This window comes from Phyllobates terribilis, unplaced genomic scaffold, assembly GCF_046119375.1.
Source record: "Phyllobates terribilis strain yellow unplaced genomic scaffold, ASM4611937v1 Scaffold_3__8_contigs__length_932513732, whole genome shotgun sequence".
Lineage (NCBI taxonomy): Eukaryota > Metazoa > Chordata > Amphibia > Anura > Dendrobatidae > Phyllobates > Phyllobates terribilis.
This window is the reverse complement of record NW_027362763.1, coordinates 919,139,756-919,167,115: the sequence shown is the minus strand read 5'-3', so window position 1 is coordinate 919,167,115 and position 27,360 is coordinate 919,139,756. Positions and strand designations below refer to the sequence as shown.

Genomic DNA, 27,360 nt, shown 5'->3' with positions numbered 1-27,360 from the left:
GCCAGTCTGAGTGTTTTCCATTAATAACCACCCTTTGTTTCCTCTCACTGAGCCACTTCTTAACCCACATACATCTATTTTCCCCTATCCCCATTGTTATCATTTTATGTATCAACCTTTTGTGTGGAACCGTATCAAAAGCTTTTGAAAAGTCCATATACACAACATCCACTGCATTTCCTTGGTCCAGTCCAGAACTTGCCTCCTCATAAAAACTGATCAGATTAGTTTGACAGGAACGGTCCCTCGTAAACCCATGTTGATATTGGGTCATGAGGTTATTCTTCTTCAGATACTCTAGTATAGCATCTCTTAGGAAACCCTCCAGGATTTTACCCACAGTAGAGGTTAAGCTTACCGGCCTATAATTTCCAAGTTCAGTTTTTGTCCCCTTTTTGAATATTGGCACCACATTTGCTATACACCAGTCATGTGGTACAGATGCCAGTCGTGTGGTACAAGTGATAAATTTACTGTAGCACAGATTCATCTCAGCTAAAAGTCTAGACTCTTAGATCAGAAATAGGACAGACATTTATAGGACATTTCATAACTTTTCCAAATTCTTATGAAAAAATATTCCCCACAAACTGCATTGAACTACTGTACCCAATTTATTATATATTTTAGGAGCCGGAGTTGGTCCATTTTATACCGACTCTGACTCTACCAAAATGGGCTCCGACTCCACAGCCCTGGCTGACATGTGACTTTGGCTGATAATGACACAAGCCCTTGTGTCTGGACGTTGTGGATGGTTCCTGCGGCCTGATTGGCTTGCCGGAATCTCCACACATTAAGTTAAGAAAAAAAAAATTAAGAATAACTTTCCGCCGCTCCTCTGACCTCTCCCCACCCCATCCCCTCATCAAACACGTCTCCCCCACGCATCATACAGCACCACTATCCTAGCCAAATTCCTAAAAAATACACTAGTGGAAACGCGATCATTTACTGCATTTGGTGAAATTTTGCCGATTTTGAGTAAAAATGCTCAGGGGTCTGATCACGAATCTGAATGTACAATGTTCGTGACAATTTTTAAATTACCGAACATTTCTGAACATGTTCCCTCATCTCTGTATAGGATCCCAGCATCCACAGTGGGATCGCACAACACATCATGATCACCTCTCTGTGAAAACAGAGTCTTGTGCTGTGAATGAAACCAGCGCTATTGCATAATTTACTAAGCAGCTACTGATCGGTATTACTTAGTAAATGATGTGGCTATGCTGGGTTAGATCATAGTGCGAGATCCTACAATAACACACAAGATTTTGTGCTTTTACATAAAATCTTGGGTATTGGAAGGGCCCAGGATCTGAATGTCACTACTCAAGCTGCTATGAATGTGGCTCACGACAATCACTCAGAGTTGAATGTGGCTCTCAAAGTAAGAAAGGTTGGAGACCACTACCCTAAGGTTCTACATAAGTCCTGAAAGTTCATGAGATCCATCATTCATCAGAACGCATTTTAAACCCATCAAGCACAGCTAAGCCTTTGCGTGTAGTCACAGATTTCCCCTTTAACAGATTTCTCCTTTAGTACAGAATTACTTTATTAATTTGTTCGATATTTGTTCTGTATGACAAGAAGTCAATGGACTGCAACTTAAAATTTGAGTGGCACATAAAAGTATTGCATTTTCAGGCTATTTTTTACAGAACCTGGTTTGGGCTTCATTGCTCTGTTTACCTGTTTTCACATTAGTTTCATACACTGCCACTCAGAAATCATGAACAATGCAAAATATATTTTAAAACTTGTATAAAAGGCTATTTGTCTTTCTTGGCCATGATTGGTTCTGCATTCCAGAGGCACCTGTGCAAATACATTTCTGCATGGCATTATGATTAATGGTTTATCATCACAAAGCTTGTCCACCTTTCTGCAGTGGCCCAATACAACAGTTCTCATATACTTCGTAAGAGCTTTTTGGTGCCTCTGTGTGTCAAATACTGATAGACATGCAAAAGCTTTGACAGAGGCATAGGAAACTCAGAGTACAGAAGACCTTTTAAGTAATTCAAGTTTAGGGTATGTAAGACCCTTGCTACAATGTCAGATAAATGTTTGTGGACTTCCTTGTATGGTTAAGTGTTGTTAATCCGCAGCCAAAAACGGTGAAGACAGCAATAGCTGAAAGGTCTCCGAGTAGTGCGTGAGATTGGACCATTATACTGCTCTCTCATCCCCTTCTTCCTCTTCCCCTTCTTCCTCTTCCTTAACCGCCCTTTTTCATATTTCTCATTCATCCCTCTTTATAAATTCTTGGCTGACTATACATTTCCAGAGAATCAAGTAAAAAATAGATTAGTTTGCAGAGATTCACCCTTGCCAAAATATTAGCATTCTTTGCTCTGTCTTGAGTGTGGCCAGGTCTAAATTACAGCTTCAAAAGGTAGATAGTTGAGTCCAGTGTCGAAAAGATAAAATATTCCCATTTTATTAGTAACACAGTTTAAAATTCAAAGTGCAAAATGTTGTGCTAACATGCTTCGAGCAATGCCTCATTCTTATTTATAAAAAATCACTTTATTGTCTACGAATAAGCCGAGCTGAACTTATACCTTTAGCAGTTTGGATTTTAAACTATTACTAATTAAATGGGAATTTTTTTATCTTCCTAAAGCTGGACTCAACTATCTACCTTTTGTTTCTTTCACTTACTTATATAGCGGCATCATATTCCACAGCGCCTTACAGATATCATCATCACCGTCGCTATTGGGGCTCAGGATCTACATCTATCTATGTCTTTGGAGAGTGGGAGAAAAATGGAGAACCCGGAGGAAATCCACAGAAACATGGGGAGAACATACAAACTCCTTGCGGATGTTGTCCTTGGTGGGATTTGAACCCAGGACCCCACTGCTGCTGTACTTTTTCCCTACACAATTCCATCACTGTTTTGTTTCCCTACTCATGTCACTATATATATAATTAATCACTGAATAGGACCATCTACTGGACTCTTAACACCCATCTCTGCATTGTTGACCTTGAGGTCCATTACTAATCAAGACTTCTCAATGAACTCCTAGGCATAAAAAGACTAGGGACTTCTAACTATATAATACCAGTTATACTCCATACTTTTGTATAGCAGACAACATCTTGTTCAGCTGCCCCTGTGCTATAACATGCTGTAACCTACTATGTGGCCTGTTCCATTTACAGGGAGCCTGACACCAGATTTCCCACTTGTAAACTGCTGCCACCATGTTTTGTTTCACTTAATTTGGATCCTAATGTGTTTCACATTTCAAGAGGTTTTTTCAGCAAACTAATGTTAGTGCCCGTTGAGCTCAATTGTAGGCTTTATTTGTCCACTTAATTGAAACATACCATTCTTACACATATCTACAGCCTCAAAGTACAATGTTTGAATGTATATACCATTTTGAAGGGCATAAATAATGATAGATTGTAATGCGCTTAATTTCTTTACGAGCATATTGGCCCCCAGTTCAGTACAAGGAACCTGTCACCTTGGAAAATGCTATTTCCCTCCAGATATTGGCATCATAATGCTGCCTGGTCGCCTTACTGACTGTGTGGCTACTGGCGGAAAATGAATTTTTATTCTCCTGGAAGCCATTGGCTTTCAAACATGAGGGTGTGCACGGAGCGAATACACTTATCACTCATTATATTGTGAGCGGCGTTGTAAGCACACCCCAGTACTTTGAATGACAGCTCAGTTTGCTCATTTGCGTTTTTTTAAGTAATTTTTCTTTTTCGTCTTGTGATATTCGCTGACATTTATTGCACCAAATTAATCAAAATGGTGTACGCAGTTCGCGAGTTTTGCGCAAAGTCAAAATTATTAAATATTTTTGCAAATTTTTGAGCCAAAAGTCACTTTTTCAAAATGTTGGAAAAGATGGGACTTTTTGTTTGACATGCAGAAAATCACTCCAATCACTTTGGATCGGCATTGTGCCAAATTTAGTGATTTTTTTTAAAAGTTCAACATAATCAGCCAAAATTATCTGGAATCACTAAACTCTGCCAACAAAATGAAAAAACAAAACAAAAAAAAAAACAGGCGAGCACATAGAGACATTAAAAAAGAGGCAAATAGAATAATAAAATGGGGAGCAAACAAAGAAATGGCGCAAAACACAAAAAAAGGTGCAAAGGCAATGATGAATCAAGGCTATAATATGGTGGCAGCAGTTTAGAGCTGGGAAACCTGCTGACCGCTTCCCTTTGCATGCCATAAGACATTCAGGCTCAGGATAGACGCTTCTGACAAATAGTAATTCACAGTAACATATGGCTTATTTTTACAGTAGAGTTCAGAATTGCTAAAATAAAGGGAAATCCTCCTCCCGTAACAGCTAGAGAAGTTTCGCGGTGGTGGTTTCCAGTCAGTGATGAAGTGCCAAAACCACTTCAGAACAAGACAAAGATTTTTTTTCTATTGAATTACTCCCAATTTTCAGGTTACAATGCCATAGAAATGACATGGCAAACAAGGGCATGTTGAATTCATTGAAATATTCCTTGAAAAACATTCCTTGAAAAACTTCACTCCATAATTAACTGACTGACATGATAAAATGTTATACATGAATTCTTTTAATTGCAGGAGCCGTTAATAAATGAGTTTAAGAGACTAAGAGCGATGATCACTGAAGCTTGCGCAGCACAGAACAGGATATTGCTTCCTGAGCCGATGAGAACCAGTGGACCCTTACCAGGTAAGCAGTAAGGCCAGCGTAGAGAAAAGAGTGCCTGCCCTGGTGACCCTATGAGAGGGAGTCACCGGACAGCTATAATACTGGATATTAGGGACTAAGGTTGCATTGTGAAACCCCTTCTGGGCTTGTCTGCCCCCGATTTAATGGAATCTGTCACCAGGTTGCAGTGATTCCACCAATGTGTCACTTACTGGGCTGCTTGCTGTCATTTTGATATAATCACTATTTTATCTGCTGCAGATCTAGCAGTTCTCTGAATGCTGAGTTCTGTATAACCCTGACCACACCCCTGATTGACTGTTTTTTGTGTGCACTGTTCATAGGCAGAATGCTGCCAATCAGCGGTGGTGGCGGGTTACATTGAGCTCATGAATATGGAAGACTACCTGGCAGCAGGTTTACTAGTCCTCTAATAACAACCTCCTACTAATAAAACAATGATAGAAAGACCCGAATTCACGTATATTGAAGTTTATTCCATCAAATCATCCAAAAAATGTATTAATGATGCATTTTGGTTCTAACTGAGCCTTTTTAAAAAATAATCGATGGATTAAACCTGGAAAATTACTTCAATATACATGAGTGCTGGTCTTTCTATCATTGTTTATAAGTGGGACTCCATCCCATGACACCGGCACTGCATGTTACCCTTTAGTGACCAATAGACGTCTTTTTACTGACCTGTGAAATAAGAAACTATCATTCCCCGACAGGTGACAATCCTGTAACTGTCACCTGTACATTATAGCTGACAACTTGCTGCATCAGCCATGATCAGTGTTGGCACCGACCATGCACATTTAACCCCTTAGATTCTCCTGTCAATAGTCACTACAGCATCTAAATGATTAACATAGTGTGGTGTCTTCCTCTTTAACCTCATTGGCACTTTAAGATCTTGATTGTGTGGTCCTGATGTTTGCCATGACAGTTCATGGCCAAATAACGGCCTTAGAGTCTGCCGGCTGTAGCGGCCTGTACAGAAGTTATCAAAATGAGGTGGTAAAAATAAACTTTTTCATTCTTGACATGTCACTTTCCATTACTTCCTGAAAAGAACCAGAAGGGTTAATAAACTACCTGAAAGCAATTTTAAATATGATGAGGGGTGCAGTTTTTAAAATGATATCACGTTTGTGTAGTTTGCAACATATAGGACCCCCAAAGTCACTTCAAAACTGAACAGGTCCCTATAAAAGTAAGTTTTGTAAATTTCCTTGAAAAAATGAAAAATTACTGCTACATTTTTAAAACTTCTAAAATGCTAACAAAATAAAACAACACAAATGGTGCTGATTTAAAGCATACATGTGGGAAATGTTATTTCTTAATGTTTTTGTGTGATATGACTATTGGGATTAAAGGGATAGTCATTCAAAGTTTGAAAATTGCAATTTTTAAAACATTTTTGTCAAATTTCTGATATTTTTATAAAGAAACGCAAAACATATGGACCCAGGGTTGTCATGCCCACCTATCAGTGACCCGTGATCACGTGACGGGGTCACCGATGGGCGGGGTAAGTGACGCGCTTCTGGCGCGGCGATGTTAAATGCTGCTGTCAGAGATTGACAGCGGAATTTAACATGTTAACAGCCGCGGGTGGATCGCGATTCCACCCGCTGCTGTTGCGGGCACATGTCAGCTGTATAAATCAGCTGACATGTGCCCGGTTCAGTGTGGGCTCAGCGCCTGAGCCCGCGTGCTGAACAGGGGGTTACAGCCTGGTACGTACTAATACGCCACAGGCTGTAAAGGGGTTAAAATCAATGGAATATGTTGAAGTGTTCCAGAGTTATTACTACATAAAGTGACACTGGTCAGATCTCAAAAAATTGGTCCGGTCACTAAGGGGTTAAGAGTGCCGGCTGGATTTATTTATGGGCTGTTGTTAAAACAATGATTTTACCAAAACTACAGCAAGCAGCATAGTAAATGACACATCACTGGAACCATCGTCTCTGTCTCTACATAAGGGGTGGGGAATATTTTTTTTCTGCTAAGGGCCATTTGGATATTTATACCATCCTTCGGGGGCCGTACAAGGTACACGCTACCTCTGCCCACAATGTACGTCCTGACGCTGGCACTGGTGGCAGGATGTAATTTTTCATTGCACGTGCCTCTGCGTTAAGTCGTTAACACTACGTGCGCTCACAGATCAAGAAGAAATTAGGGGGCAGGCGTCCATCAAAATACAGCTGGCGGCCCAAGCACTGCGGTGCCCAGGAATCTGCCCGTGGGCCGGAGAAAAGGTCATCGAGGGCCGTAACCGGCCTGCGGGCCTGGAGTTCCCCACTCCTACTGTACATCATGCTGCTCTCAGATTAGGTGACAGATTCCCTGTAAGCTGTAGCAACAGAATTTCTCCAAACCAGTGATGTATAAGCACGTACACTATACACATGCCAATGTTTACAATAAAGAAAAAGGAGAATAATAAGCTCCCTACATACTGCCTGGGGCTTCCTGCAGTGTTGGGGGCGTTTGCCTTTGACAGCTCTTCACAAACAGCTTTGACATAACACTTTGGCAGACTTATTGTAGCGAAGTCTGTGATTAATTCTCTTCATTTGTACAGACCGTAAACACATTATTTTGTAACCCATAACAACAACAGTTTCACTGCTATTTCATCCATTGTATTTGCAGCAGAGCGTGTGCAGTAACAACTTGCTGCGGGGACATTGACACATGGTATTGCACTAGGTCACTGCCACATTTACTATTCAGCCCATTAAGCAGTCTTTCTGTGTAACTTCATGGCATGATCACGCCAACATTAAAGTTTTATCATAGTGTTTATGATATGCTCCAGTCCTCACAGCCCCCAACACATCACATTTCAGGCTTGCCTTAGTCTTGCACAGGTGAGAGAACCTGCAACCATTGCTGATGCCTTGATAATATCTTCATCACCTGTGCCATACTAGGGAAATCCTGAAAACCTGATCTGTAGGGGACTGAGAGGACTGGAGTTTGGAGAACACTGATCTACACCCCCCACTTTTGGATTGCATAGGTTATTACCCCAAGCTATTTTACAGCTGTTAAATATGTCTATTGTACTCTTTGCTCTGTGTTTTAAAATTGACATGTGGTGGTGTGTCAGTGGTGTCTGGTCAGCGAGTATTTTCACAGCCCATTCCAAGTCGGGAAGTGTAATGCACTGTTTGCAGAATTATTAGGCAATTGTTTTTGATGACTAATTTTATTATTGCACAACTCCAATGCTGTCAGTCCAAAAGGTTAATAAACCTGAAACCTGAATATTTAGGAAAGTAAAACTGAGGTTTTGTCTTTCTTAGGAGGATATCTATGTGCAGAATTATTATGCAACTAAATTAAAAACTTAAATTGTGCCATCTCAATTGTTTATTTTCATCTGTTACAATGATAATAACCAAACAACTCCCAATGTGCAAAAATACATTTCTGACATTCTATAAAAAAAAATGATCAGTGACCAATATATCCTCCATTCTTATCAGTACCAGTCATAAGCCCTCCATCCATGGAGTCTGTCAGTTTCTTAATCTGTTGACCATCAACTTTTTGGGCAGCGAGGTGTACAGTTTTCCATCACCATAAATCTCTCATTTAAGAAGAGCCCACAAGTTCTCAATAGGGATAAAGTCAGTTGAGGAAGGGGCATTGTCATTATTATTTTGCATTTAACCCCTTTCTGACGTGTGACCTAATAGTACGCCATGGTGACCTTGGTCGATTGGACCAATGATGTACTATTAGGTCATATGGTGATTGCGCCCGCACACAAGCGGTGCGGGGCGATCGCCGCCGGGTGTCAGCTGATAGTCACAGCTGACACCCGATGCTATGTGCAGGGAGCGGTCCCACACCGCTCCCGGCACATTAAACCCCTCAATGCTGCGATCGAAGTCGATCGCAGCATTGTGGGGGCAAGGGGAGGTGATCGCAATACTCACCTCCTCTCCCGGTCTCCAGCGCTGTCTGCCACGGCTTCCCGGATGTTGCCATGACGACCCAATGTCGTCATGACAACCTGATGTCGTCATGACAACATCCGGGTCACCAGACAGCAGGAAGATATTTTGGTCATGCGCAGTGCATGACCAAAGTATCTTCTGCATCTGCAGCACTCACAGCCTGTATAGCACAGGGATGGTGCTGCATTCCTGTGCTATACAGGCGATCAGAATAAAAAAAGTGAAAGTCCCATAGTGGGACACAGAGTAAAAGTCCAAAAAGTGTTAAAAAATGAAAAAAAAATGAAAAAAACAAATAAACAATAAAAGTACACATATTTGGTATCGCCGCATCCAGAATGACCGGACCTATAAAACTGTCCCACTAGTTAACCCCTTTAGTGAACACTGTAAAAAAAAAAAAACGAAGCAAAAAACAATGCTTTGTCATCATACCGCCAAACATAAATGGAATAACACACGATCAAAAAACCAAATATAAATAAAAATGGTACCGCTGAAAACGTTATCTTGTCCCACAAAAAACAAGCCGCCATACAGCTCCATCAGCTGAACAATAAAAAAGTTATAGCTCTCAGAATAAAGCGATGCAAAAAATATATTATTTTTTAAAATAGTTTTTATTGTGTAAAAGCGCCAAAACATAGAAAAACAATATAAATGTGGTACCGCTGTAAACGTACTGACCCAAAGAATAAATCTGCCTTATCAATTTTAGCACACGCGGAACAGCATAAAGAAAAACCCATAAAAACAATTGGTGGTTTTTGTTTATTCTGCCTCCCAAAAATCGGAATAGAAAGTGATCAAAAAATGTCAAGTGCCTGAAAATGGTTTCAATAAAAACGTCAACTCATCCCGCAAAAAACAAGCCATCATATGACTCTGTCGGCCAAAATATGGAAAAATTATAGCTCTCAAAATATGGCGATGCAAAAACTAGATTTTACAAAAATATGCATCTTTTAGTGTGTGACAGCTGTTAATCATAAAAACCCGATATGATTCTGGTATCACTGTAATCACACCGACCCGAAGAATAAAGTCGTCTAATCACTTATACCGCACGAGGAATGGCGTAAAAAATAAACTCTAGGGTTAGGGTTGTGTTAGGGTTAGGGTTGGGCTAGGGTTGGGGTTAGGGTTGGGGTTGTATTAGGGCTGGGGTTAGGGTTGGGATTTTTTTCAAAAGTAAAAAAAAAAAAAGATGACGATATGGCGACTAGTGTTGAGCGCAAGTGCTCGCTACTTGAGTTTGCCTCGGGTGCTCGGGTATGCACTGAGTATCGCGGGTGCTCTAGTGACATGCTCGAGTCTCCGCCCCATATGCTTCGTGGCCAAAAAATCCTCGCGGGGATTGCCTGCCATGCACGAGCGATCCCCGCATGTTTTTTTTTTTTGGGTGTATAATAACCATGAAACATGCGAGCGGGGACTCGAGCATGTCAATCGAGCACACGCGATACATGGTGCATACCCGAGTACCCGATGCAAACTCAAGTAGCGAGCACTTGCGCTCAAGACTGATAAGAACTTATTCAATATGTTGACCTAATGTTATCAAATTCTGTGTCATACCTCTGGGTTCAAAATGTTCACTATACCCCTTGATGAAATCCTTGAGGGGTGTAGTTTCCAAAATGGGGTCACTTGTGGGGGGGTTTCCACTATTTAGGCACATCAGGGGCTCTCCAAACGCAACATGGCGTCCGCTCTCAATTCCAGCCAATTTTCCGTTCAAAAAGTCATACAGTGCTCCTTCCCTTCTGAACTCTGCCGTGCGCCCAAACACTGTATTTTCCCCTCCCCCATGACAGCACACCTTGAGAGGATCCGCCCCACCAAGGACAGGAAACCGTCTGAAATAAAAGGGCGGCACCTCTCCCTCGCTTCAGTTGGTTTCCTGTCCTTGATGGGAACCTGTCTCAGGAAGAAAATAAGACTTACCTGGGGCTGTTCCGGTGTGGAAGAGCGGGCACTGGCCTGTGCAGCAGGTTCAGTATCCTAGAAGCGCCGTCCGCAGCTTCCCCTGGGGTTTCTGCGCCGAGCGGGGCGCATGCGGTGAGGCAGGCTCTGTCCTCCCGGAGACCGCGGCGCCGTCCTCCCCCTGCAGTGTGGAGCGCTTCCGGGTGTGATGCGCCTGACGTCACGGCGCAGGGCACGCTGGGAGCGGCGCGCTGGGTGACGTCAGGAGGCGGCGCCCGATCCAAGATGGCGGCGCCCATCGGAGCGTTCCAGGCCGGAGGGGTTTTTTTGATGGAGCTCCAGCCTGAGGAAGGGGGAGGGCCCACAGACCGGAGGAAGCTGGATGGCCCTATTTTTAAGGGGGGGGGCTATCCTGGAAGCGTGGTACGCTTCTGAAACATGGCTGACCAGGATAGCCAGAAGCAGCAGCTTACCTCCCCCCCCCCACCCCCTCAACAGCAGAAAAAGCAGAGGGATGCATTGCATACAGACAGCCGCTCGAGTAATCGTAGTGGCAGCCGCAGGAGTAAGGCTTCAAGTGCCTCGGGACCATCCAGAATGGAATCATCAGTTCCGCGGCAGCCTCCGAATCCGGTACCCGTTTGTGACCTCCGGGGGTGAATGAGCTTCGTGAATGTCACTGGTTAGTAACGGGAAGTCTCTTATGTGCTTCCTTTTTTTAGGAGCCTAAGAAGAGTTGTGCCAAGCAAAAGCATAGAATGTGTGCCCTTTGCCAAGCTTCCCTCTCAGTAGAGTGGCAGAAACCACTTTGCCAGGGCTGTGTGACCAAAACCATTGCTGAGAATTCCCGGGATTTCGCTGCAAATTTAAAGTCCATAGTGCATGCAGAAGTTCAGGGGTCCCTGAAAGGGTTCCTTAGAGGGAAGAAAAGACCCCGTAGAGAGGTTTCCTCCGTCTCTGATTCCTCCCAGTCCGAGGAGCAGTGGAATTCGTCGTCCTGCTTCCCCATTGAGAATACAGACAGGCTGGTTAGGGCAGTAAGATCAACCATGGGTCTGGAGGAAGAGAGAGCATCTAAATCCCGGGAGGACATCATGTTTGCGGGCTTGGGAGAGAAAAAGAGACGCTCATTTCCGGTTAACAGTAAGATTCAGGGCCTCATTGACTGGGAGTGGAGGAGACCAGAGAGATCAGGGGCTTTACCATCCTTCTCCAAAAGAAGGTACCCCTTCGAGGAGAAGGACGCGGAACCTTGGGATAAGATCCCCAAGGTGGACGCGACTGGTCATCGAAAAGATCTTCCCTGCCCTTGGAGGACTCTGGCGTCCTAAAAGACGCCCTGGATAAAAGAGACGACTCCTTCCTGCGCCACACGTGGGAGGCGGCGGCAGGAGGCCTAAAACCAGCGGTGGCTAGCACCTGTGTGGCGAGGTCCTTGATGGTGTGGCTCCAACAGCTGGAAGACCAGCTTAAAAATAAAAAGTTCTCCAGACAGGCAATTCTGGCGGATCTACCTCTAATACAAACAGCATCGGCCTTCCTGGCCGACTCTTCAGCAGACTCTTTCAGGCTTTCAGCTAGGGCAGCGGGACTATCCAACGCAGCCAGGCGGGCCTTGTGGCTCAAAGGTTGCCCAGGCGACCTACCTTCGAAACAGAAGCTGTGCTCCCTCCCGTGTGACGGTAGACTCCTGTTTGGCCAAAAATTAGAAGACCTGTTAGAAAAAGCAGGCGATAGAAGCAAAGGGTTCCCGGGATTTTCGGGGGAACCAAGAACATTTAGTTTTCGGAGGAGGAAATTTAATTGGGGTCGTCCTCCAGGAGACAAAAGGAGATGGGAAGCCAAGACCAAAAAGGAGTCGGGCTACATGTTTGGAGGACCATCCTCAAGTTCAAAGAGATCCTCCCAATGACGCCAGGCTGGAAGTGGGTGGAAGGCTTTCCCACTTTTTTCCAGTTTGGGAGGCGGTTACAACAAACCCCTGGATTCTGAAAATTATCAGTGGAGGCCTGAAGATCCGGTTCAGCCAGACTCCCTGGCGGACCTTTGTGGTTACCCCCCTACGAAAGGTCCAGGAAGAACAGTTAGCCCTGGAAACAGAAGTATTAGAGTTAGTAGGGAAGCGGGTCCTTCTCGAAGTACCGACACCACAGAGAAGGAAGGGGTTCTATTCCCCACTATTCATGATAAAAAGAAACAAATGGGTCCTTAAGGACCATCATCAACCTCAGAAGTCTGAACCAAATAGTAGAAAACCAGACTTTCAAGATGGAGTCAGTAAGCTCGGCAGTGAGACTCTTACATCACAACTGCTTTATGGCTGTAATAGACTTGAAGGACGCATATTATCTTTTCCCAATCCATCCGGAGTATCAGAAATATCTGAGAGTAGCCCTGTTTATTCAGGGGGAGCTGAGGCATTTTCAGTTTGCTGCCCTACCCTTTGGCCTCTCCATTGCCCCGAGAATATTTACGAAACTAATAGCAGAAGTGACAGCCTTCCTACGGATCAAGAATGTAGTGATCGTGCCATATTTAGACGACTTCTTGATAATAGGGAAATCAGAAGCCCACTGCTCCAGTCAGCTCCTAGTGGTCACGGAAGTGTTGCATCAGCTGGGGTGGTTAGTGAATTTCCAAAAATCAAGCCTAACCCCCTCCAGGACTCAGACCTTTCTGGGTCTAATCCTAGACTCTCATCACCAAACCTGCTTCCTCCCAGAGGACAAAATCTGCAGGTTGATTGCATTAGTCTCGAAGGCCATTCAAGCTCCAGAGATGTCTCTGAGAGAGGCAATGTCCCTCCTGGGTTCTATGACGGCCTGTCTCCCAGCAGTAATGTGGGCCCAGGGGCATATGAGACGGCTTCAGTGGGGGGTCCCGTCAGCACAGAGGTCCTGCAACGGGCATTTAAAAGGCAGGCTCTCTCTCTCCCCAGAAGTAGTAGATTCCCTTTCGTGGTGGACAGTCAGGGGAAATCTGACCACAGGCGTTCAGTGGTCCAGACCAGTAGATCGGATAATTACGACCGACGCAAGCAGTTCCGAATGGGGGGGTCATCTGGCAGAGCTCTCAATACAGGGTCACTGGGCTTACCACGAGAGGGGGGCATCCTCAAACATAAAGGAGCTTTGGGCAGTAGAAAGGTCCCTCAGGGGCTTCCTCCCTCACATCCAAGGTCACCATGTCCAGGTCAGGTCCGACAACCGGACAGCAGTAGCCTACGTGAATCACCAGGGAGGGACAAGGTCACGCCCTCTGATGGTGGTCGCAGACAGGATCCTTCGTCTAGCAGAGCGAAACCTCCCATCCCTCAGCGCCCTTCACATAAAAGGGGTAGAAAACGTGAAAGCAGATTTTCTAAGCCGCCATACCCAAAGACAGGGGGAGTGGGGGTTAAACCCGGAGGTCTTCCATCAGATTGTCCAGTTATGGGGGCAGCCAAACATAGACCTGTTCGCCACAAGGGCAAACAGGAAGGTGCAGAGATTTTGCTCCCTAAATCCGGCAGAAAATCCCCATGCCGTAGATGCCCTCCAGATTCCTTGGGGGTTCAGGAAGGCCTATGCCTTTCCGCCATTAGTGATGATTCCAGTAGTGGTGAGGAAGATCCGGGAGGAAGGCGCCAGGGTGATTCTGATAGCCCCTTTTTGGCCCAAGAGGCCTTGGTTCTCTCTGCTTCGGCTAATGTCGGTGTCAGATCCCTGGATTCTACCAGAGGGGCCGGACCTTCTCATGCAGGGACCAGTATTCCATGCCCAGGCCAAGGGGTTCCATCTTTCTTCATGGAATTTGAGAGGTCACTATTGAGTAGCAAGGGGTTTTCACCAGGCTTAGTTTCTACTTTATTGGGAGCAGAGAACCAATTACAACTAAGATTTATAGCAGGGTTTGGGGTAAATTCCTAGAGTTTATAGATGTCCCGTTATCGAGCAAACCTCCGATCAGAGGGATCCTGGAAATTCTGCAAAAGGGGCGGCACCTGGGTCTAGCTACAGGGACCCTTAAGGTTCAGGTTTCAGCTTTGGGAGCACTCTATAATTGTAATCTGGCTGGGAATAAGTGGATCTCGAGGTTTATCAAGTCCTGTGCCAGAGCAGGACCGGTTAGGTCCATGGGTGTTCCTCCTTGGGACCTGAATTTAGTCTTGAACGCTCTTACCAGCGAACCGTTCGAACCCCTACACAAGGTCTCTCCAAAGATTCTCACCCTTAAGACCATCCTCCTAGTGGCCTTAACATCAGCCCGTAGGGTGGGTGATCTGCAGGCCCTCTTGATTAATCCTCCTTACACACAGATCTTTGAGGATAGGGTCACCTTGCGGCCAGATCCAGCATACCTTCCCAAGGTGGTATCTAGATTTCACCGTAGTCAGGAGATTGTGCTACCCTCGTTCTGCAGCAATCCCAAGAACCCAGGGGAAGTCAGGTTCCATAGCCTAGATGTTAGTAGGTCCCTGCTACAGTACATTCACATGACTAGACTGTGGAGGAAAGACTATTCTTTGTTCCTGGCCTTTCAAGGGTGTAGGAAAGGTCACGGGGTGTCCAAGGGTACCATCTCTAGGTGGCTCAGGGAGGCCATTTGCTTAGCCTATACGTCCACAGGGGTTCCAGCCCCGGACAATGTGAGGGCTCATTCCACCAGAGCCGTCGCAACCTCCTGGGCAGAGAGAGCAGACGTCTCGATCGAGCAGATATGTAGGGCTGCTACTTGGTCTACACCATCCACCTTCTTTAAGCACTATCGGTTGGATCTGTCCTCTTCTGATCTCACCTTTGGGAGAAGGGTACTTCAGGCGGTGGTCCCTCCCTAGGGTGCTCATAAATTCTCCAAAATTCTCTCAAGGTGTGCTGTCATGGGGGAGGGGAAAACACCAAGGTTACTTACCGGTAGCCGGTTTTTCCTGAGCCCATGACAGCGCCCGTAGTTTCCCCCCCTATTTTTTCTATGTTTCTCACACCCTGGTGTGCACTGTTTTGGGTGGTGTGTATATGTATATTGTGGGTGTTGGTTATATGCCTAACCTGTTTAGGGAGGTCCTCTCAATGCTCTGTAAACAACTGAAGCGAGGGAGAGGTGCCGCCCTTTTATTTCAGACGGTTTCCTTTCCTTGGTGGGGCGGATCCTCTCAAGGTGTGCTGTCATGGGCTCAGGAAAAACTGGCTACCGGTAAGTAACCTTGGTATTTTCCCCACATATTGGCGTACTCAGGAGAAATTGCACAACAGTTTTTGGGGTCCATTTTCTCCTCTTACCCTTGTGAAAATAAAAAAAAATGGGGCTAAAACAACATTTTTGTGGAAAAAGTTTGATATTTTTTATTTTCACGGCTGTTATAAACTTCTGTAAAGCAGAAAGTGGGGGTTCAAGGTGCTCACCACACGTCTAGATAAGTTCCCTGAGGGGTCTAGTTTCCAAAATGGTGTCACTTGTGGGGGGTTTCCACTGTTTAGGCACTGTTCAGGGGCACATCCGCTAAGTATTCAAGAAATTTTACATTCAAAAAGTCAAATAGCGCTCCTTCTCTTCCGAGCCCTGCCGTGCGCCCAAACAGTGGTTTTCCCCCACATATGGGGTATCGGCATGCTGAGGAGGAATTGCACAACAAATTGCATGGTGCAATTTCTCCTGTTACCCTCATGAAAATGCAAAATTGGAGGCTGAAAAACATTTTTGTTGCAAAAATGTGAAAATTTTATTTTTACGGTTCACTGTTCTAAACTTCTGTGAAGCACCTGGGGGTTCAAGGTGCTCACCACACAACTAGATAAGTTCCCGGAAGGGTCTAGTTTCCAAAATGGTGTCACTTGTGGGGGGTTTCCACTGTTTAGGCACATCAGAGGCTCTCCAAACGCAACATGTCTTCCGCTAATTATTCAAGCAAATTTTACAATCAAAAAGTCAAATGGCGCTCCTTCACTTCCAAACCCTCTCGTGTGCCCAAACAGCGATTTTTCCCCACATACAGGGTATTGGCGTGCTCAAGAGAAATTGCACAACAAATTTTGTGGTCCATTTTTTCCTGTTACCCTTGCGAAAATAAAAAAATTTGGGTCTAAAGTAACATTTTTGTGAAAAAAGTTAAATGTTCATTTTTTTCTTCCACATTCCAAAAATTCCTGTGAAGCACCTGAACGGTTAATAAAGTTCTTAAATGTGGTTTTGAGCACCTTGAGGGGTGCAGTTTTTAGAATGGTGTCACTTTTGGGTATTTTCTGTCATAAAGGCTCCTCAGTCACTTCAAATGTGATATTGTCCCTAAAAAAATGGTTTTGTAAATTCTGTTGGAAAAATGAGAAATCGCTGGTCAACTTTTAACAACTTTTAAAAATTAACATTATTTATTAACTATTTTGTGTGACATAACTCTGATTTAAAGGGAATCTGTCACCACTTTGGAGATATCAGACCTCTAGTATGGCCATACAGGGTATAGAAAAGTAAATCTATACATACCTGTATGGCTCATAGTAGAGGTTTGATTACTGAGAAAAGCGCTTTAATCAATTCTATCTTGTACAGGCTTGGCGACCGGTGGACACCAAGCAATCCCCGCCTATGTGCTTAGTATTCCTCCAAATTCCCGCCTATTTGCTTAATTATTATATTCTCCCCTCCCCTGCACGTCACAGGGCCTTGTGACAGGTCCTGTGACGTGCACTATGCTCCCTGACTTCCCGGGCATGCGCAAAGCGCCACTCACATAGAGCGTGCTTTGCTTCATCCCGGCCCCGTCTGCCTGTGCTCTGCTCCCCAGGATTCTATTGTGCAGGCGCCGGGACGTGACAATGACTCCCCGGCGCCTGCGCAATAGAACCCTGCGGCGTAGTGCACAGGCAGATAGGCCGGGATGAAGCAAAGTGCGCTCTATGAGAGTGGCGCTTTGCGCATGCCCGGGAAGTCAGGGAGCACAGTGCACGTCACAGGACCTGTCACAAGGCCCTGTGACATGCAGGGGAGGGGGGAATATAATAATTAAGCAGATAGGCGGGGATTTGGAGGAATACTAAGCACATAGGCGGGGATTGCTTGGCGTCCACCGGTCGCCAAGCCTGTACAAGATAGAATTGATTAAAGCACTTTTCTCTGCAATCATTCCTCTACTATGGGCCATACAGGTATGTATAGATTTACTTTTCTGTACCCTGTATGGCCATAGTAGAGGTCTGATAACTCCAAAGTGGTGACAGATTCCCTTTAATGCTTGCTCATGGCAGAGGATCCCCAAATCCAGGTGTGAAAAACTTGTTGCATCATTCCCAAGAAGACTCATGGCTGTACTAGCTCAAAAGGGTGTTTCTTCTCAATAATGAGCAAAGGGTCTGAATACTTATGACCATGTGATATTTCAGTTTTTCCTTTTTAATAAATTTGCAAAAAATTCTACATTTCTGTTTCTTTTCAGTCAAGATGGAGTGCAGAGTGCACTTTAATGAGAAAAAAAATGAACTTTTTAGAATTTACCAAATGGCTGCAATGAAACAAAGAGTGAAAATTTTTAAGGGATTTGAATACTTTCCGTACCCACTGTATATGTTTGTATATTGACCACATAGCATATTTGTGCACCTGTGCATTAATTTAATACTATAGGTGTGCAGGCCCTAATTTTTCTTTTTCTTTTCTTTTTCTTTTTTAAAATGTAGTATAAGTTCTTAAAACAGTTAGATCCTTTACACATTGTTTCCTTCTGATATTTTAAAGAAAAAGTGGAGGGAACTATCTATAGCATATTAGAAGTGTCCACCAAACCTTAAAGGGAATCTGTTACCAGGTTTTTGCTATTCCATTTCAAAGGAAAACGGTATAGGGGCATAGACCCTAATTCCAGCAATATGTCACTTACTGAGGTTTCTTTTAGGCTATGTGCCCACGATGCAGAAATGCTGCATATTTTTTACGCTTCTCCCTGGCAGGAAAAACGCATGCAGATTTTACATGCGTTTTTCCTGCCAGGTAGAAGCGTTTGTGAAGCGTTCTTCACTTGCATTTCTGCATGCGGGTTATCAAGCGCTTTTCCAAGCAATTTTAGCATCATTTGGAAAGTGCTTGACAACTTGTTCACACTATATAAATCCATGCAGCCGGCATGGATTTATATAGTGTGACCAAGTAATAGTTAAAAAAAAGAATAAGAATGGTAAAAAATAAAAAACAAAGTTTATACTCCCCTTCCAATGTCCTCCCGGTGATATCTCCGCTGCGTCCGGTGTGTTGGCGGCTCGCGGTGGTGTGAAGGCCATGTGATGGGTCACATGACTCAGTGACGTCATGGCAGGTCCTTCACAACAGCGCGAGCAGTGCAAGACACTGGACGGGGCAGACAAAACACCGGGAGGACAACGGAAGGTGAGTATAAACTTTATTTTTTATTTTCAATTCTTTTTTTTTACAGTTTCTATGGTACCCAGGTCTGGATGAGAGTCTCCTCTCCTCCAGACTTGGGTACCATCCGCACATAGAAACGCATAATATCCGTGGGTACAAATGTACTGACACGGATATTATGCGTTTCAATGCAAGTCAATGGCGGCGATTACGCTGCGTGTCCGCAAAATTAATGGACATGCTGTGGATTTTTGAGCGCAGCATAAATGCTGTGGAAAAATACGCAGCATGGGGCATTGACATTGCGGCTTGTCATTGGGGACCATGGGGGGGCGGATTACCAAGCGTTTCCCAAGCGTTATGTTGCGGAAATTCCCTCAGGGTATGTGCCCACAATGCAGAAATGAAGCAGAAAATTTGTGCAGCGTTTCTGCATGTAAGGCTCCGATCACACATTGCTTATTTTCGCGCGCTTTTTTGCGCGCTCTTTTTTGAAATACGCAATGTGCCTTGTGTCTTCCAGCAAAATGAATGGGAAATTCACGTTGCCGTTCAGACACTGTGTGATTTTGCGCAGTGCGAAAGCGCAACTGCGTAAAGAATTGACATGTCAATTCTTTACGCAGCTGAGTCCTGCGCTTTCTCCCTATTGTGCCCATTATAAGCGCTGGAATTACGCAGCGGTGTTCACACGCTGCGCAATTCCAGTGCTTTTTTACAGAGGGGCAGGAGAAACTATGGATACTCACCTATCCGATGGATGGGAGAGGGGTCCGGTCCGGTCCCGCGCTTCCAGCATCTGCCGGTGAAGCGATCGGCTGTTAGCCAACCGGCTTGTAACCGGCCAGTCAGCTGATTTACAAGCCGGTCAGCTGACAGTCAGCTGATCACTTCACGGCAGATGCTGGAAACCGCGGGACCGGACCGGACGCCTCTCCCATCCATCGGATAGGTGAGTATCCATACACTGCTAGGGGGACACTCACACACACGACACACAGACACATACATTACATTACATTACATACATACACATACAGACACATACATTACATTACATACAGGTGTCCATGCTCGTCACACTTCATTTCTCCTGCACCTCCGTAAAAAAACGCAGTGTGTGAATGGAGTTGCTTTTTTTACCTGCGTAAAAAAACGCAGGTAAAAAAAGCAGGAAAATACGCGCGCGTAAAAAAACGCAGGAAAATACGCAATGTGTAAACGCAGCCTAAAAACGCTTGCGGATTTTACACGCGTTTTTGACGCGTTTTTACATGCGGATTTGACTTGCGTTTTTCAAATGCATTGGGACCTCAAATCCGCATGCAGAAACGCGCAAACAATGGACATGCTACAGATTTTTCCACAAGAAAAATCCGCTGCGGAAAATTCCGCAGCATGGGCACAGAACATGCAGATTTTCATTGGGGATCATGGGGCACGGATTACCAAGCGTTTTGCAAGCGTTTACGCTGCGGAAAATCCGCATCAAAAAACGCTTGAAAAACGCATAGTGGGCACACAGCCTTATTCTTCTGCCTCTAAAGTGAAGCTCCTAATTAGTGTATATTAGCACTAGGGCTGCACGGTGACTTTACACCTGTCTCGCAGCCAAATTTCACTATTTGTCGCTACTACATCGCAGGGGGAGTACGACCGCAACAAGCAAGTTGCAAGAAGTCCAACTGTGGGATTGTTTGCGACTTACTTGTCACAGTTGCATTATCCCCAATGCAACTCCATTTAATTGTATTATGTTTCAGTGTTGCAGTGACACTTAGCAAACTTTAGTCGCATAATCGGTGTCACGGCCAAAGTAACCATGTAGACCAGGGGTCTCAAACACGCGGCCCGCGGGCCGCATGCAGCCCCTGAGGATGCTTTATGCGGCCCGCAGGCAGAGACCCCTTGATGATCCTTACCAGGTCCAGGAGGAGCCGCCGACAGCAGCGCTGAATTGCCACAGAGAGACCGTCTCCAATGCCAGCCGCTGGCCAATCAGAGGCCAGCAGCTGATATCTGCGTGCCGGCGCAGCGAGTATGACGTCACTGCCATGCGCAGATGTGTGCTGCTGGCCTCTGATTGGCCGGTGGCTGGCATTGGAAATGCTGTGCTGGGAGAGAGTCTCTATGCGGCAATGCAGCGCTGCTGTCGGCGGCTCCTCCTGGACCAGGTCGGGATCGTCAAGGGGTCTGACTCTGTGGTGCCTGCAGACTACATCTGCAGGAAGGACGCCGAGAGAACGGAGGACAGGTGAGAATCATCTTTTTTTTTCTATTTTATGTGTGTGAAGAACAGCACAGGGGGCACATAGCCACAAGATGGGGACCTGGATGGGGCACATAGCCACAGGATGGGGACCTGGATGGGGCACATAGCCACAAGATGGGGACCTGGATGGGGAACATTGCCACAGGATGGGGACCTGGATGGGGCACATAGCCACAGGATGGGGACCTGGATGGGGCACATAGCCACAAGATGGGGACCTGGATGGGGCACATAGCCACAAGATGGGGACCTGGATGGGGCACATTGCCACAGGATGGGGACCTGGATGGGGCACATAGCCACAGAATGGGGACCTGGATGGGCTACATAGCCACAGGATGGGGACCTGGATGGGGCACATAGCCACAGGATGGGGACCTGGATGGGGCACATAGCCACAAGATGGGGACCTGGATGGGGAACATTGCCACAGGATGGGGACCTGGATGGGGCACATAGCCACAGGATGGGGACCTGGATGGGGCACATAGCCACAAGATGGGGACCTGGATGGGGCACATAGTCACAACATGGGGACCTGGATGGGACACATAGCCACAAGATGGGGACCTGGATGGGGCACATAGCCACAAGATGGGGACCTGGATGGGGCACATTGCCACAGGATGGGGACCTGGATGGGGCACATAGCCACAGAATGGGGACCTGGATGGGCTACATAGCCACAAGATGGGGACCTGGATGGGGCACATAGCCACAAGATGGGGACCTGGATGAGGCACATTAGTACAAGATGGGGGCCAAGATGGGGAACATTGCCACAAGATGGGGACCTGGATGGGGCACATAGCCACAAGATGGGGACCTGGATCGGGAACATTGCCACAGGATAGGGACCTGGATGGGGCACATAGCCACAAGATGGGGATCTGGATGGGGCAAATAGCCACAAGATGGGGATCTGGATGGGGCAAATAGCCACAGGATGGGGATCTGGATGGAGCAAATAGCCACAGGATGGGGACCTGGATGGGGTACATAGCCACAAGATGGGGACCTGGATGGGGCACATAGCCACAGGATGGGGACCTGGATGGGGCACATAGCCACAGGATGGGTACCTGGATGGGGGACATAGCCACAAGATGGGGACCTGGATGGGGCACATAGCCACAGGATGGGGACCTGGATGGGGCACATTAGTACAAGATGGGGACTTGGATGGAGAACATTACTACAAGATGTTTGCCATTATTACTATATGATGCTAATTGTAAGACAATATTGCTGTATGTGGCCAATTGGGGGAAACAAAATTGTAAAAATCAAAAAAATAAAAATAAAGCATGAAAAAATATTGGGCACTAAAAATGCTGTTTTATATGTAAACTAAAGTAAACACAAAAAAGTGCACATTTCTTATCGCCAAATCCATAACGACCCAAGCTATAAAAAAATAAACACGGCAAAAATGTTCAAAAGGTGTATACAAAAAAAAATGGTATCACTAAAAATGTCACATTGAACAACGAATGCGGCCCCCCAAATTCAAATTTTTTCCATGTGCGGCCCATATACCCAGCCGAGTTTGAGACCCCTGATGTAGACCAAACCTATATTGACAACTGGTTAGTGCCATTCAGCCTTGTCAGTAGAGTGTGTCCCTACTACTCTGATTCTGATAAGTCCATGCTGACACACCCAACTGATGAAGGGAATGGTACAGTCCAGTTGATAATTTATTGATACATTTACAGGAGGAATATCAGAGGAACTGTACAAGGTAGAGTTCTCAGAAAAGATGATCCAACATTTTTATTTCATAATGAATACTAGTATATACTAAAACAGACATGTCAGGGAAGCAGAGAGGTCCTCTTCATTGGCCACAACGGGAGAAAACAAAAAATGTGGTAGAGGGTAATTTTGTGATCCTTTTGTGTGAATATGTCAGGTATATTTACTGGGATTTAGTCTAATTGATTCATTCTTATTTTTTGCTTCTAGGTGTGTCCAGTTGCTCCTTTACCTATAACGACCAGTCTTCTTTTAATCCTCTGTATGGTAACATGAGAAGGGAAAGAAATGAGCGGCCTTTTGTTCCTCATCAGCAAGCGCCCAATCAGGGTATGCAGAAAGGAAGTAATTCCCGCCACTCACGTGTTGAGTTTTATTATTATTATTTATTTATTTATTTATACAGCGCCATTGATTCCATTTCTTGAGTAAATGCTGTTTTATTCAATTGTCAATCCCATTTGGAGGTTTCAGCCTGTCCCAGGCTTTTTTCAACAATGCAGTCATAATACATTCACTAGTTTATAAAGGGTTACACCATGGAAGTGACATCACACATGAAAAAAGCCGTTTTTCCAATATAATCCGTTATATGCACTGCTCAAAAAAATAAAGGGAACACTTAAACAGCAGAATATAACTCCAAGGAAATCAAACTTCTGTGAAATCAAACTGTCCACTTAGGAAGCAACACTGATTGACAATCAATTTCACATGCTGTTGTGCAAATGGAATAGACAATAGATGGAAATTCTTGCCAATTATCAAGACACACTCAATAAAGGAGTGGTTCTGCAGGTGGGGACCACAGACCGCATCTCAGTACCAATGCTTTCTGGCTGATGTTTTGGTCACTTTTGAACGTTGGTTGTGCTTTCACACTCGTGGTAGCATGAGACAAACTCTACAACCCACAGAAGTTGCTCAGGTAGTGCAGCTCATCCAGGATGGCACATCAATGCGAGCTGTGGCAAGAAGGTTTGCTGTGTCTTGTCAGCATAGTGTCCAGAGGCTGGAGGCGCCATCAGGAGACAGGCCAGTACACCAGGAGACGTGGAGGGGGCCGTAGGAGGGCAACAACCCAGCAGCAGGACCGCTACCTCCGCCTTTGTGCAAGGAGGAACAGGAGGAGCACTGCCAGAGCCCTGCAAAATGACCTCCAGCAGGCCACAAATGTGCATGTGTCTGCACAAACGGTTAGAAACCGACTCCATAAGGGTGGTGTGAGGGCCCGACGTCCACAGATGGGGGTTGTGCTCACAGCCCAACACCGTGCAGGACGCTTGGCATTTGCCACAAAACACCAGGATTGGCAAAGTCGCCACTGGCGCCCTGTACTCTTTACAGATTAAAGCAGGTTCACACTGAGCACATGTGACAGAGTCTGGAGACGCCTGCAACATCCTTCAGCATGACCGGTTTTGCAGTGGGTCAGTGATGGTGTGGGGTGGCATTTCTTTGGAGGGCCGCACAGCCCTCCATGTGCTTGCCAGAGGTAGCCTGACTGCCATTAGGTACCGAGATGAGATCCTCAGATCCCTTGTGAGACCATAAGCTGGTGCGGTTGGCCCTGGGTTACTCATAATGCAGGACAACGTCAGACCTCATGTGGCTGGAGTGTGTCAGCAGTTCCTGCAAGATGAAGGTATTGAAGCTATGGACTGGCCTGCACGTTCCCCAGACCTGAATCCGATTGAGCACATCTGGGACATCATGTCTCGCTCCATCCACCAACGTCACGTTGCATCACAGACTGTCCAGGAGTTGGCGGATGCTTTAGTCCAGGTCTGGGAGGAGATCCCACAGGAGACCATCCGAAACCTCATCAGGAGCATGCCCAGGCATTATAGGGAGGTCATACAGGCACGTGGAGGCCACACACAATACTGTGCCTCATTTTCACTTGTTTTAAGGACATTACATCAAAGTTGGATCAGCCTGTAGTGTGTTTTTCCACTTTAATTTTGGGGGTGACTCCAAATCCAGGCCTCCATTGGTTAATAATAAATTTGATTTCCATTGATGATTTTTGTGTGATTTTGTTGTCAGCACATTCAACTTTGTACAGAACAAAGTATTCAATGAGAATATTTCATTCATTCAGATCTAGGATGTGGTATTTGAGTGTTCCCTTTATTTTTTTGAGCAGTGTATATATCTCATATAACATGATTTAAATATTAGAGTACAAAAAATAAAAAAAATAAAAATTCTAATCACCATATAGGAATTATTGTATAGACATTATTGTACAGAACATATTTGATCAAATCTATATTAATGAATCATACAATGCGGCAAACTTTTAATAGAAATACTATGTTATTTTGAATTTACATCAATTATATTTTATTATATTAGTAATCATAAACTACAACATGATAATCTTATTATATTATTATTATACCATGTAAAATTCTTATAATGAAATAACATCCGCTTTATCTGTTAGAATTTCATCATTAATAATTCAACAAGTAGTGACTCATCAATATTCAATCATCGTAATAATGTCTAGAAAAAAGGAAAAAACATATATTAATAAAAAAAAAAGGGTTAAAATAAAAGGTAAAATTTCATATAATACGATTGATTTCATAATCTTTATTTAATCCATTCGGGAATAATGTTTTTAAACTATGTATCTGTGGCGCTCCTGAGGGTTCGGTCACCACAGAGGTACTGCACCTCACCCAGAGGTGTGGTGTCTCCCTTCTCTCAGGTAAGGAGGGAGTGCTGCACAGAACCCCAACACCTGCATCCAACACTACACTACACCAGGCCAGCAGGAGGGGCAAGACGCAATGTAGTTTTCTGCTGAGCCCTGACCCTGGCTGGGGTGGGGGGAACCCAAAGTTAGGGGGAACCAGTAGTGGGTGTGGGTGGAGGAAGAAGTTCATGGGAGCACTCATACAGTAAAGATATAAAATAGGGAAGCCATCTTAGGGTGGCAGTCTAGTAGTTGGTGAACAGCTTGGGAGCTGAGTCTCTCTAGGAGCTCTGCTCCATTTCAGGGGCCCAGGACTGAGGCTCAGGAGGGGAGCAGGGAGTAAGCTCCGTTCTACAGAAGGGATCCTAGGGGGTACAGCGAGTGCAGGTGGCACCCGTACACCCTGAACCTGCCAGGTGTCTGGAGGATCTAGGCCGCAAGAAGAGGACCAGCCCCTTGCCCAGTCGTGCAGCTTCAAGCCTCGGCTGGAAAAAATGGAGGCTTCTGACTTCTGTAGCAGAAGCCAAACTCTCACTTCAATCCAAGTAAGGTCGAGCAGGTCTGAGCAACTCCGACGGACAGGGGGGACCTCGCAGCACCCGAATAGGATTCACAGTGGGAAGCGCAGGGCAGGAGGGAGTAATGACCCAGCGTGAAGTCGGTCTAGGAAGGTACATATGAAAGTGGGGTTCTGCCAGGTACACCCGAGCTGCATGAGGAAGGACTGAACCCCTGCCCGGTGAACGCAGTGTGACGCGGGAGGCTAGCACCAGTACTGTGCACCTGGGGAACTTGAACATAACTGTGAGTGAACTCGGATGACTGCACTGAACTGCCTCCGCTCCTTCATTTCGCCGGTGCCTTTTCCCTCCCTGCACTACAACGCCCAGCGCACCTCCTCCATCTTCTCCTTACACTGCCCTGAGGCCTGCTCCACCTGTGGGGAGCCGTTCCATCTTAAGCTGCCCTATCATCTGCCTCAGAGGACTGCCGCAGCGCTTGTGATCCTCACCAGACACCACAGGTGGCATCACGACAAATCCCCTATACATGTTTCCCCTTTTTGAGTGACCGCCCTGGGCCACGGACCGGGCCAGCCACCGTGATATCCCCCGGCAACCAAAGGCCCGGCTGCCGAGTGCCCCACGGCCTTGGGGGCGCGTCATATCCAATGCGTCTCCCTTCGGAGGAGTATTGTCTTTATATTGCCTCCCCTCGTAGGGATTGTCAGCTGCTCCAGCACTTGATATTTTAATTGTGCGACAGTGTGCTTCTTCTCTTGGAAATGTGCTGGGAGAGGTAATGTGATATCTCCGCACCTCATTGTAGATTTGTGCTTATTAATTTGTGCACCCACCGATTGCGTAGTTTCTCCAATATAAGCTAAACCACAAGGGCATTTTATCATATAGATCACATTATTGGAGGGGCAAGTAAAAAAAACTTTATTTTTTTGTAGTTGTCTAGTTTAGGGATGATAAAAAAAAATTCTCCTTTAATAACATTATTACATTGGAAATAACCCAAACACGGGTATGTGCCATTTCTCTTACTAGAAATAAAGGTTTGTTTTAATTCTCTTTTTTCGCTACCCAAATCCGCACACACTAATTTATCCTTACTATTAGTCAACTTTTTGTTACAAATCAATGGGGGGTTTTTAAACTTTGATATTTG

At 45.4% G+C, this 27,360-nt stretch overlaps 1 protein-coding gene across 2 annotated transcripts in view; it reads left to right on the top strand.

Annotated features, from left to right (window-relative positions):
• The window catches only part of FAM120B (family with sequence similarity 120 member B), a 235,630-nt gene that overhangs the window by 188,162 nt on the left and 20,108 nt on the right, over positions 1–27,360 (top strand). For both annotated transcript variants that reach the window (XM_073672809.1, XM_073672808.1), the window contains exons 8-9: positions 4,604–4,715; positions 23,184–23,303. In XM_073672809.1, the coding sequence (XP_073528910.1) occupies positions 4,604–4,715; positions 23,184–23,303 (232 nt within the window). The remainder of the gene's footprint in view (positions 1–4,603; positions 4,716–23,183; positions 23,304–27,360) is intronic.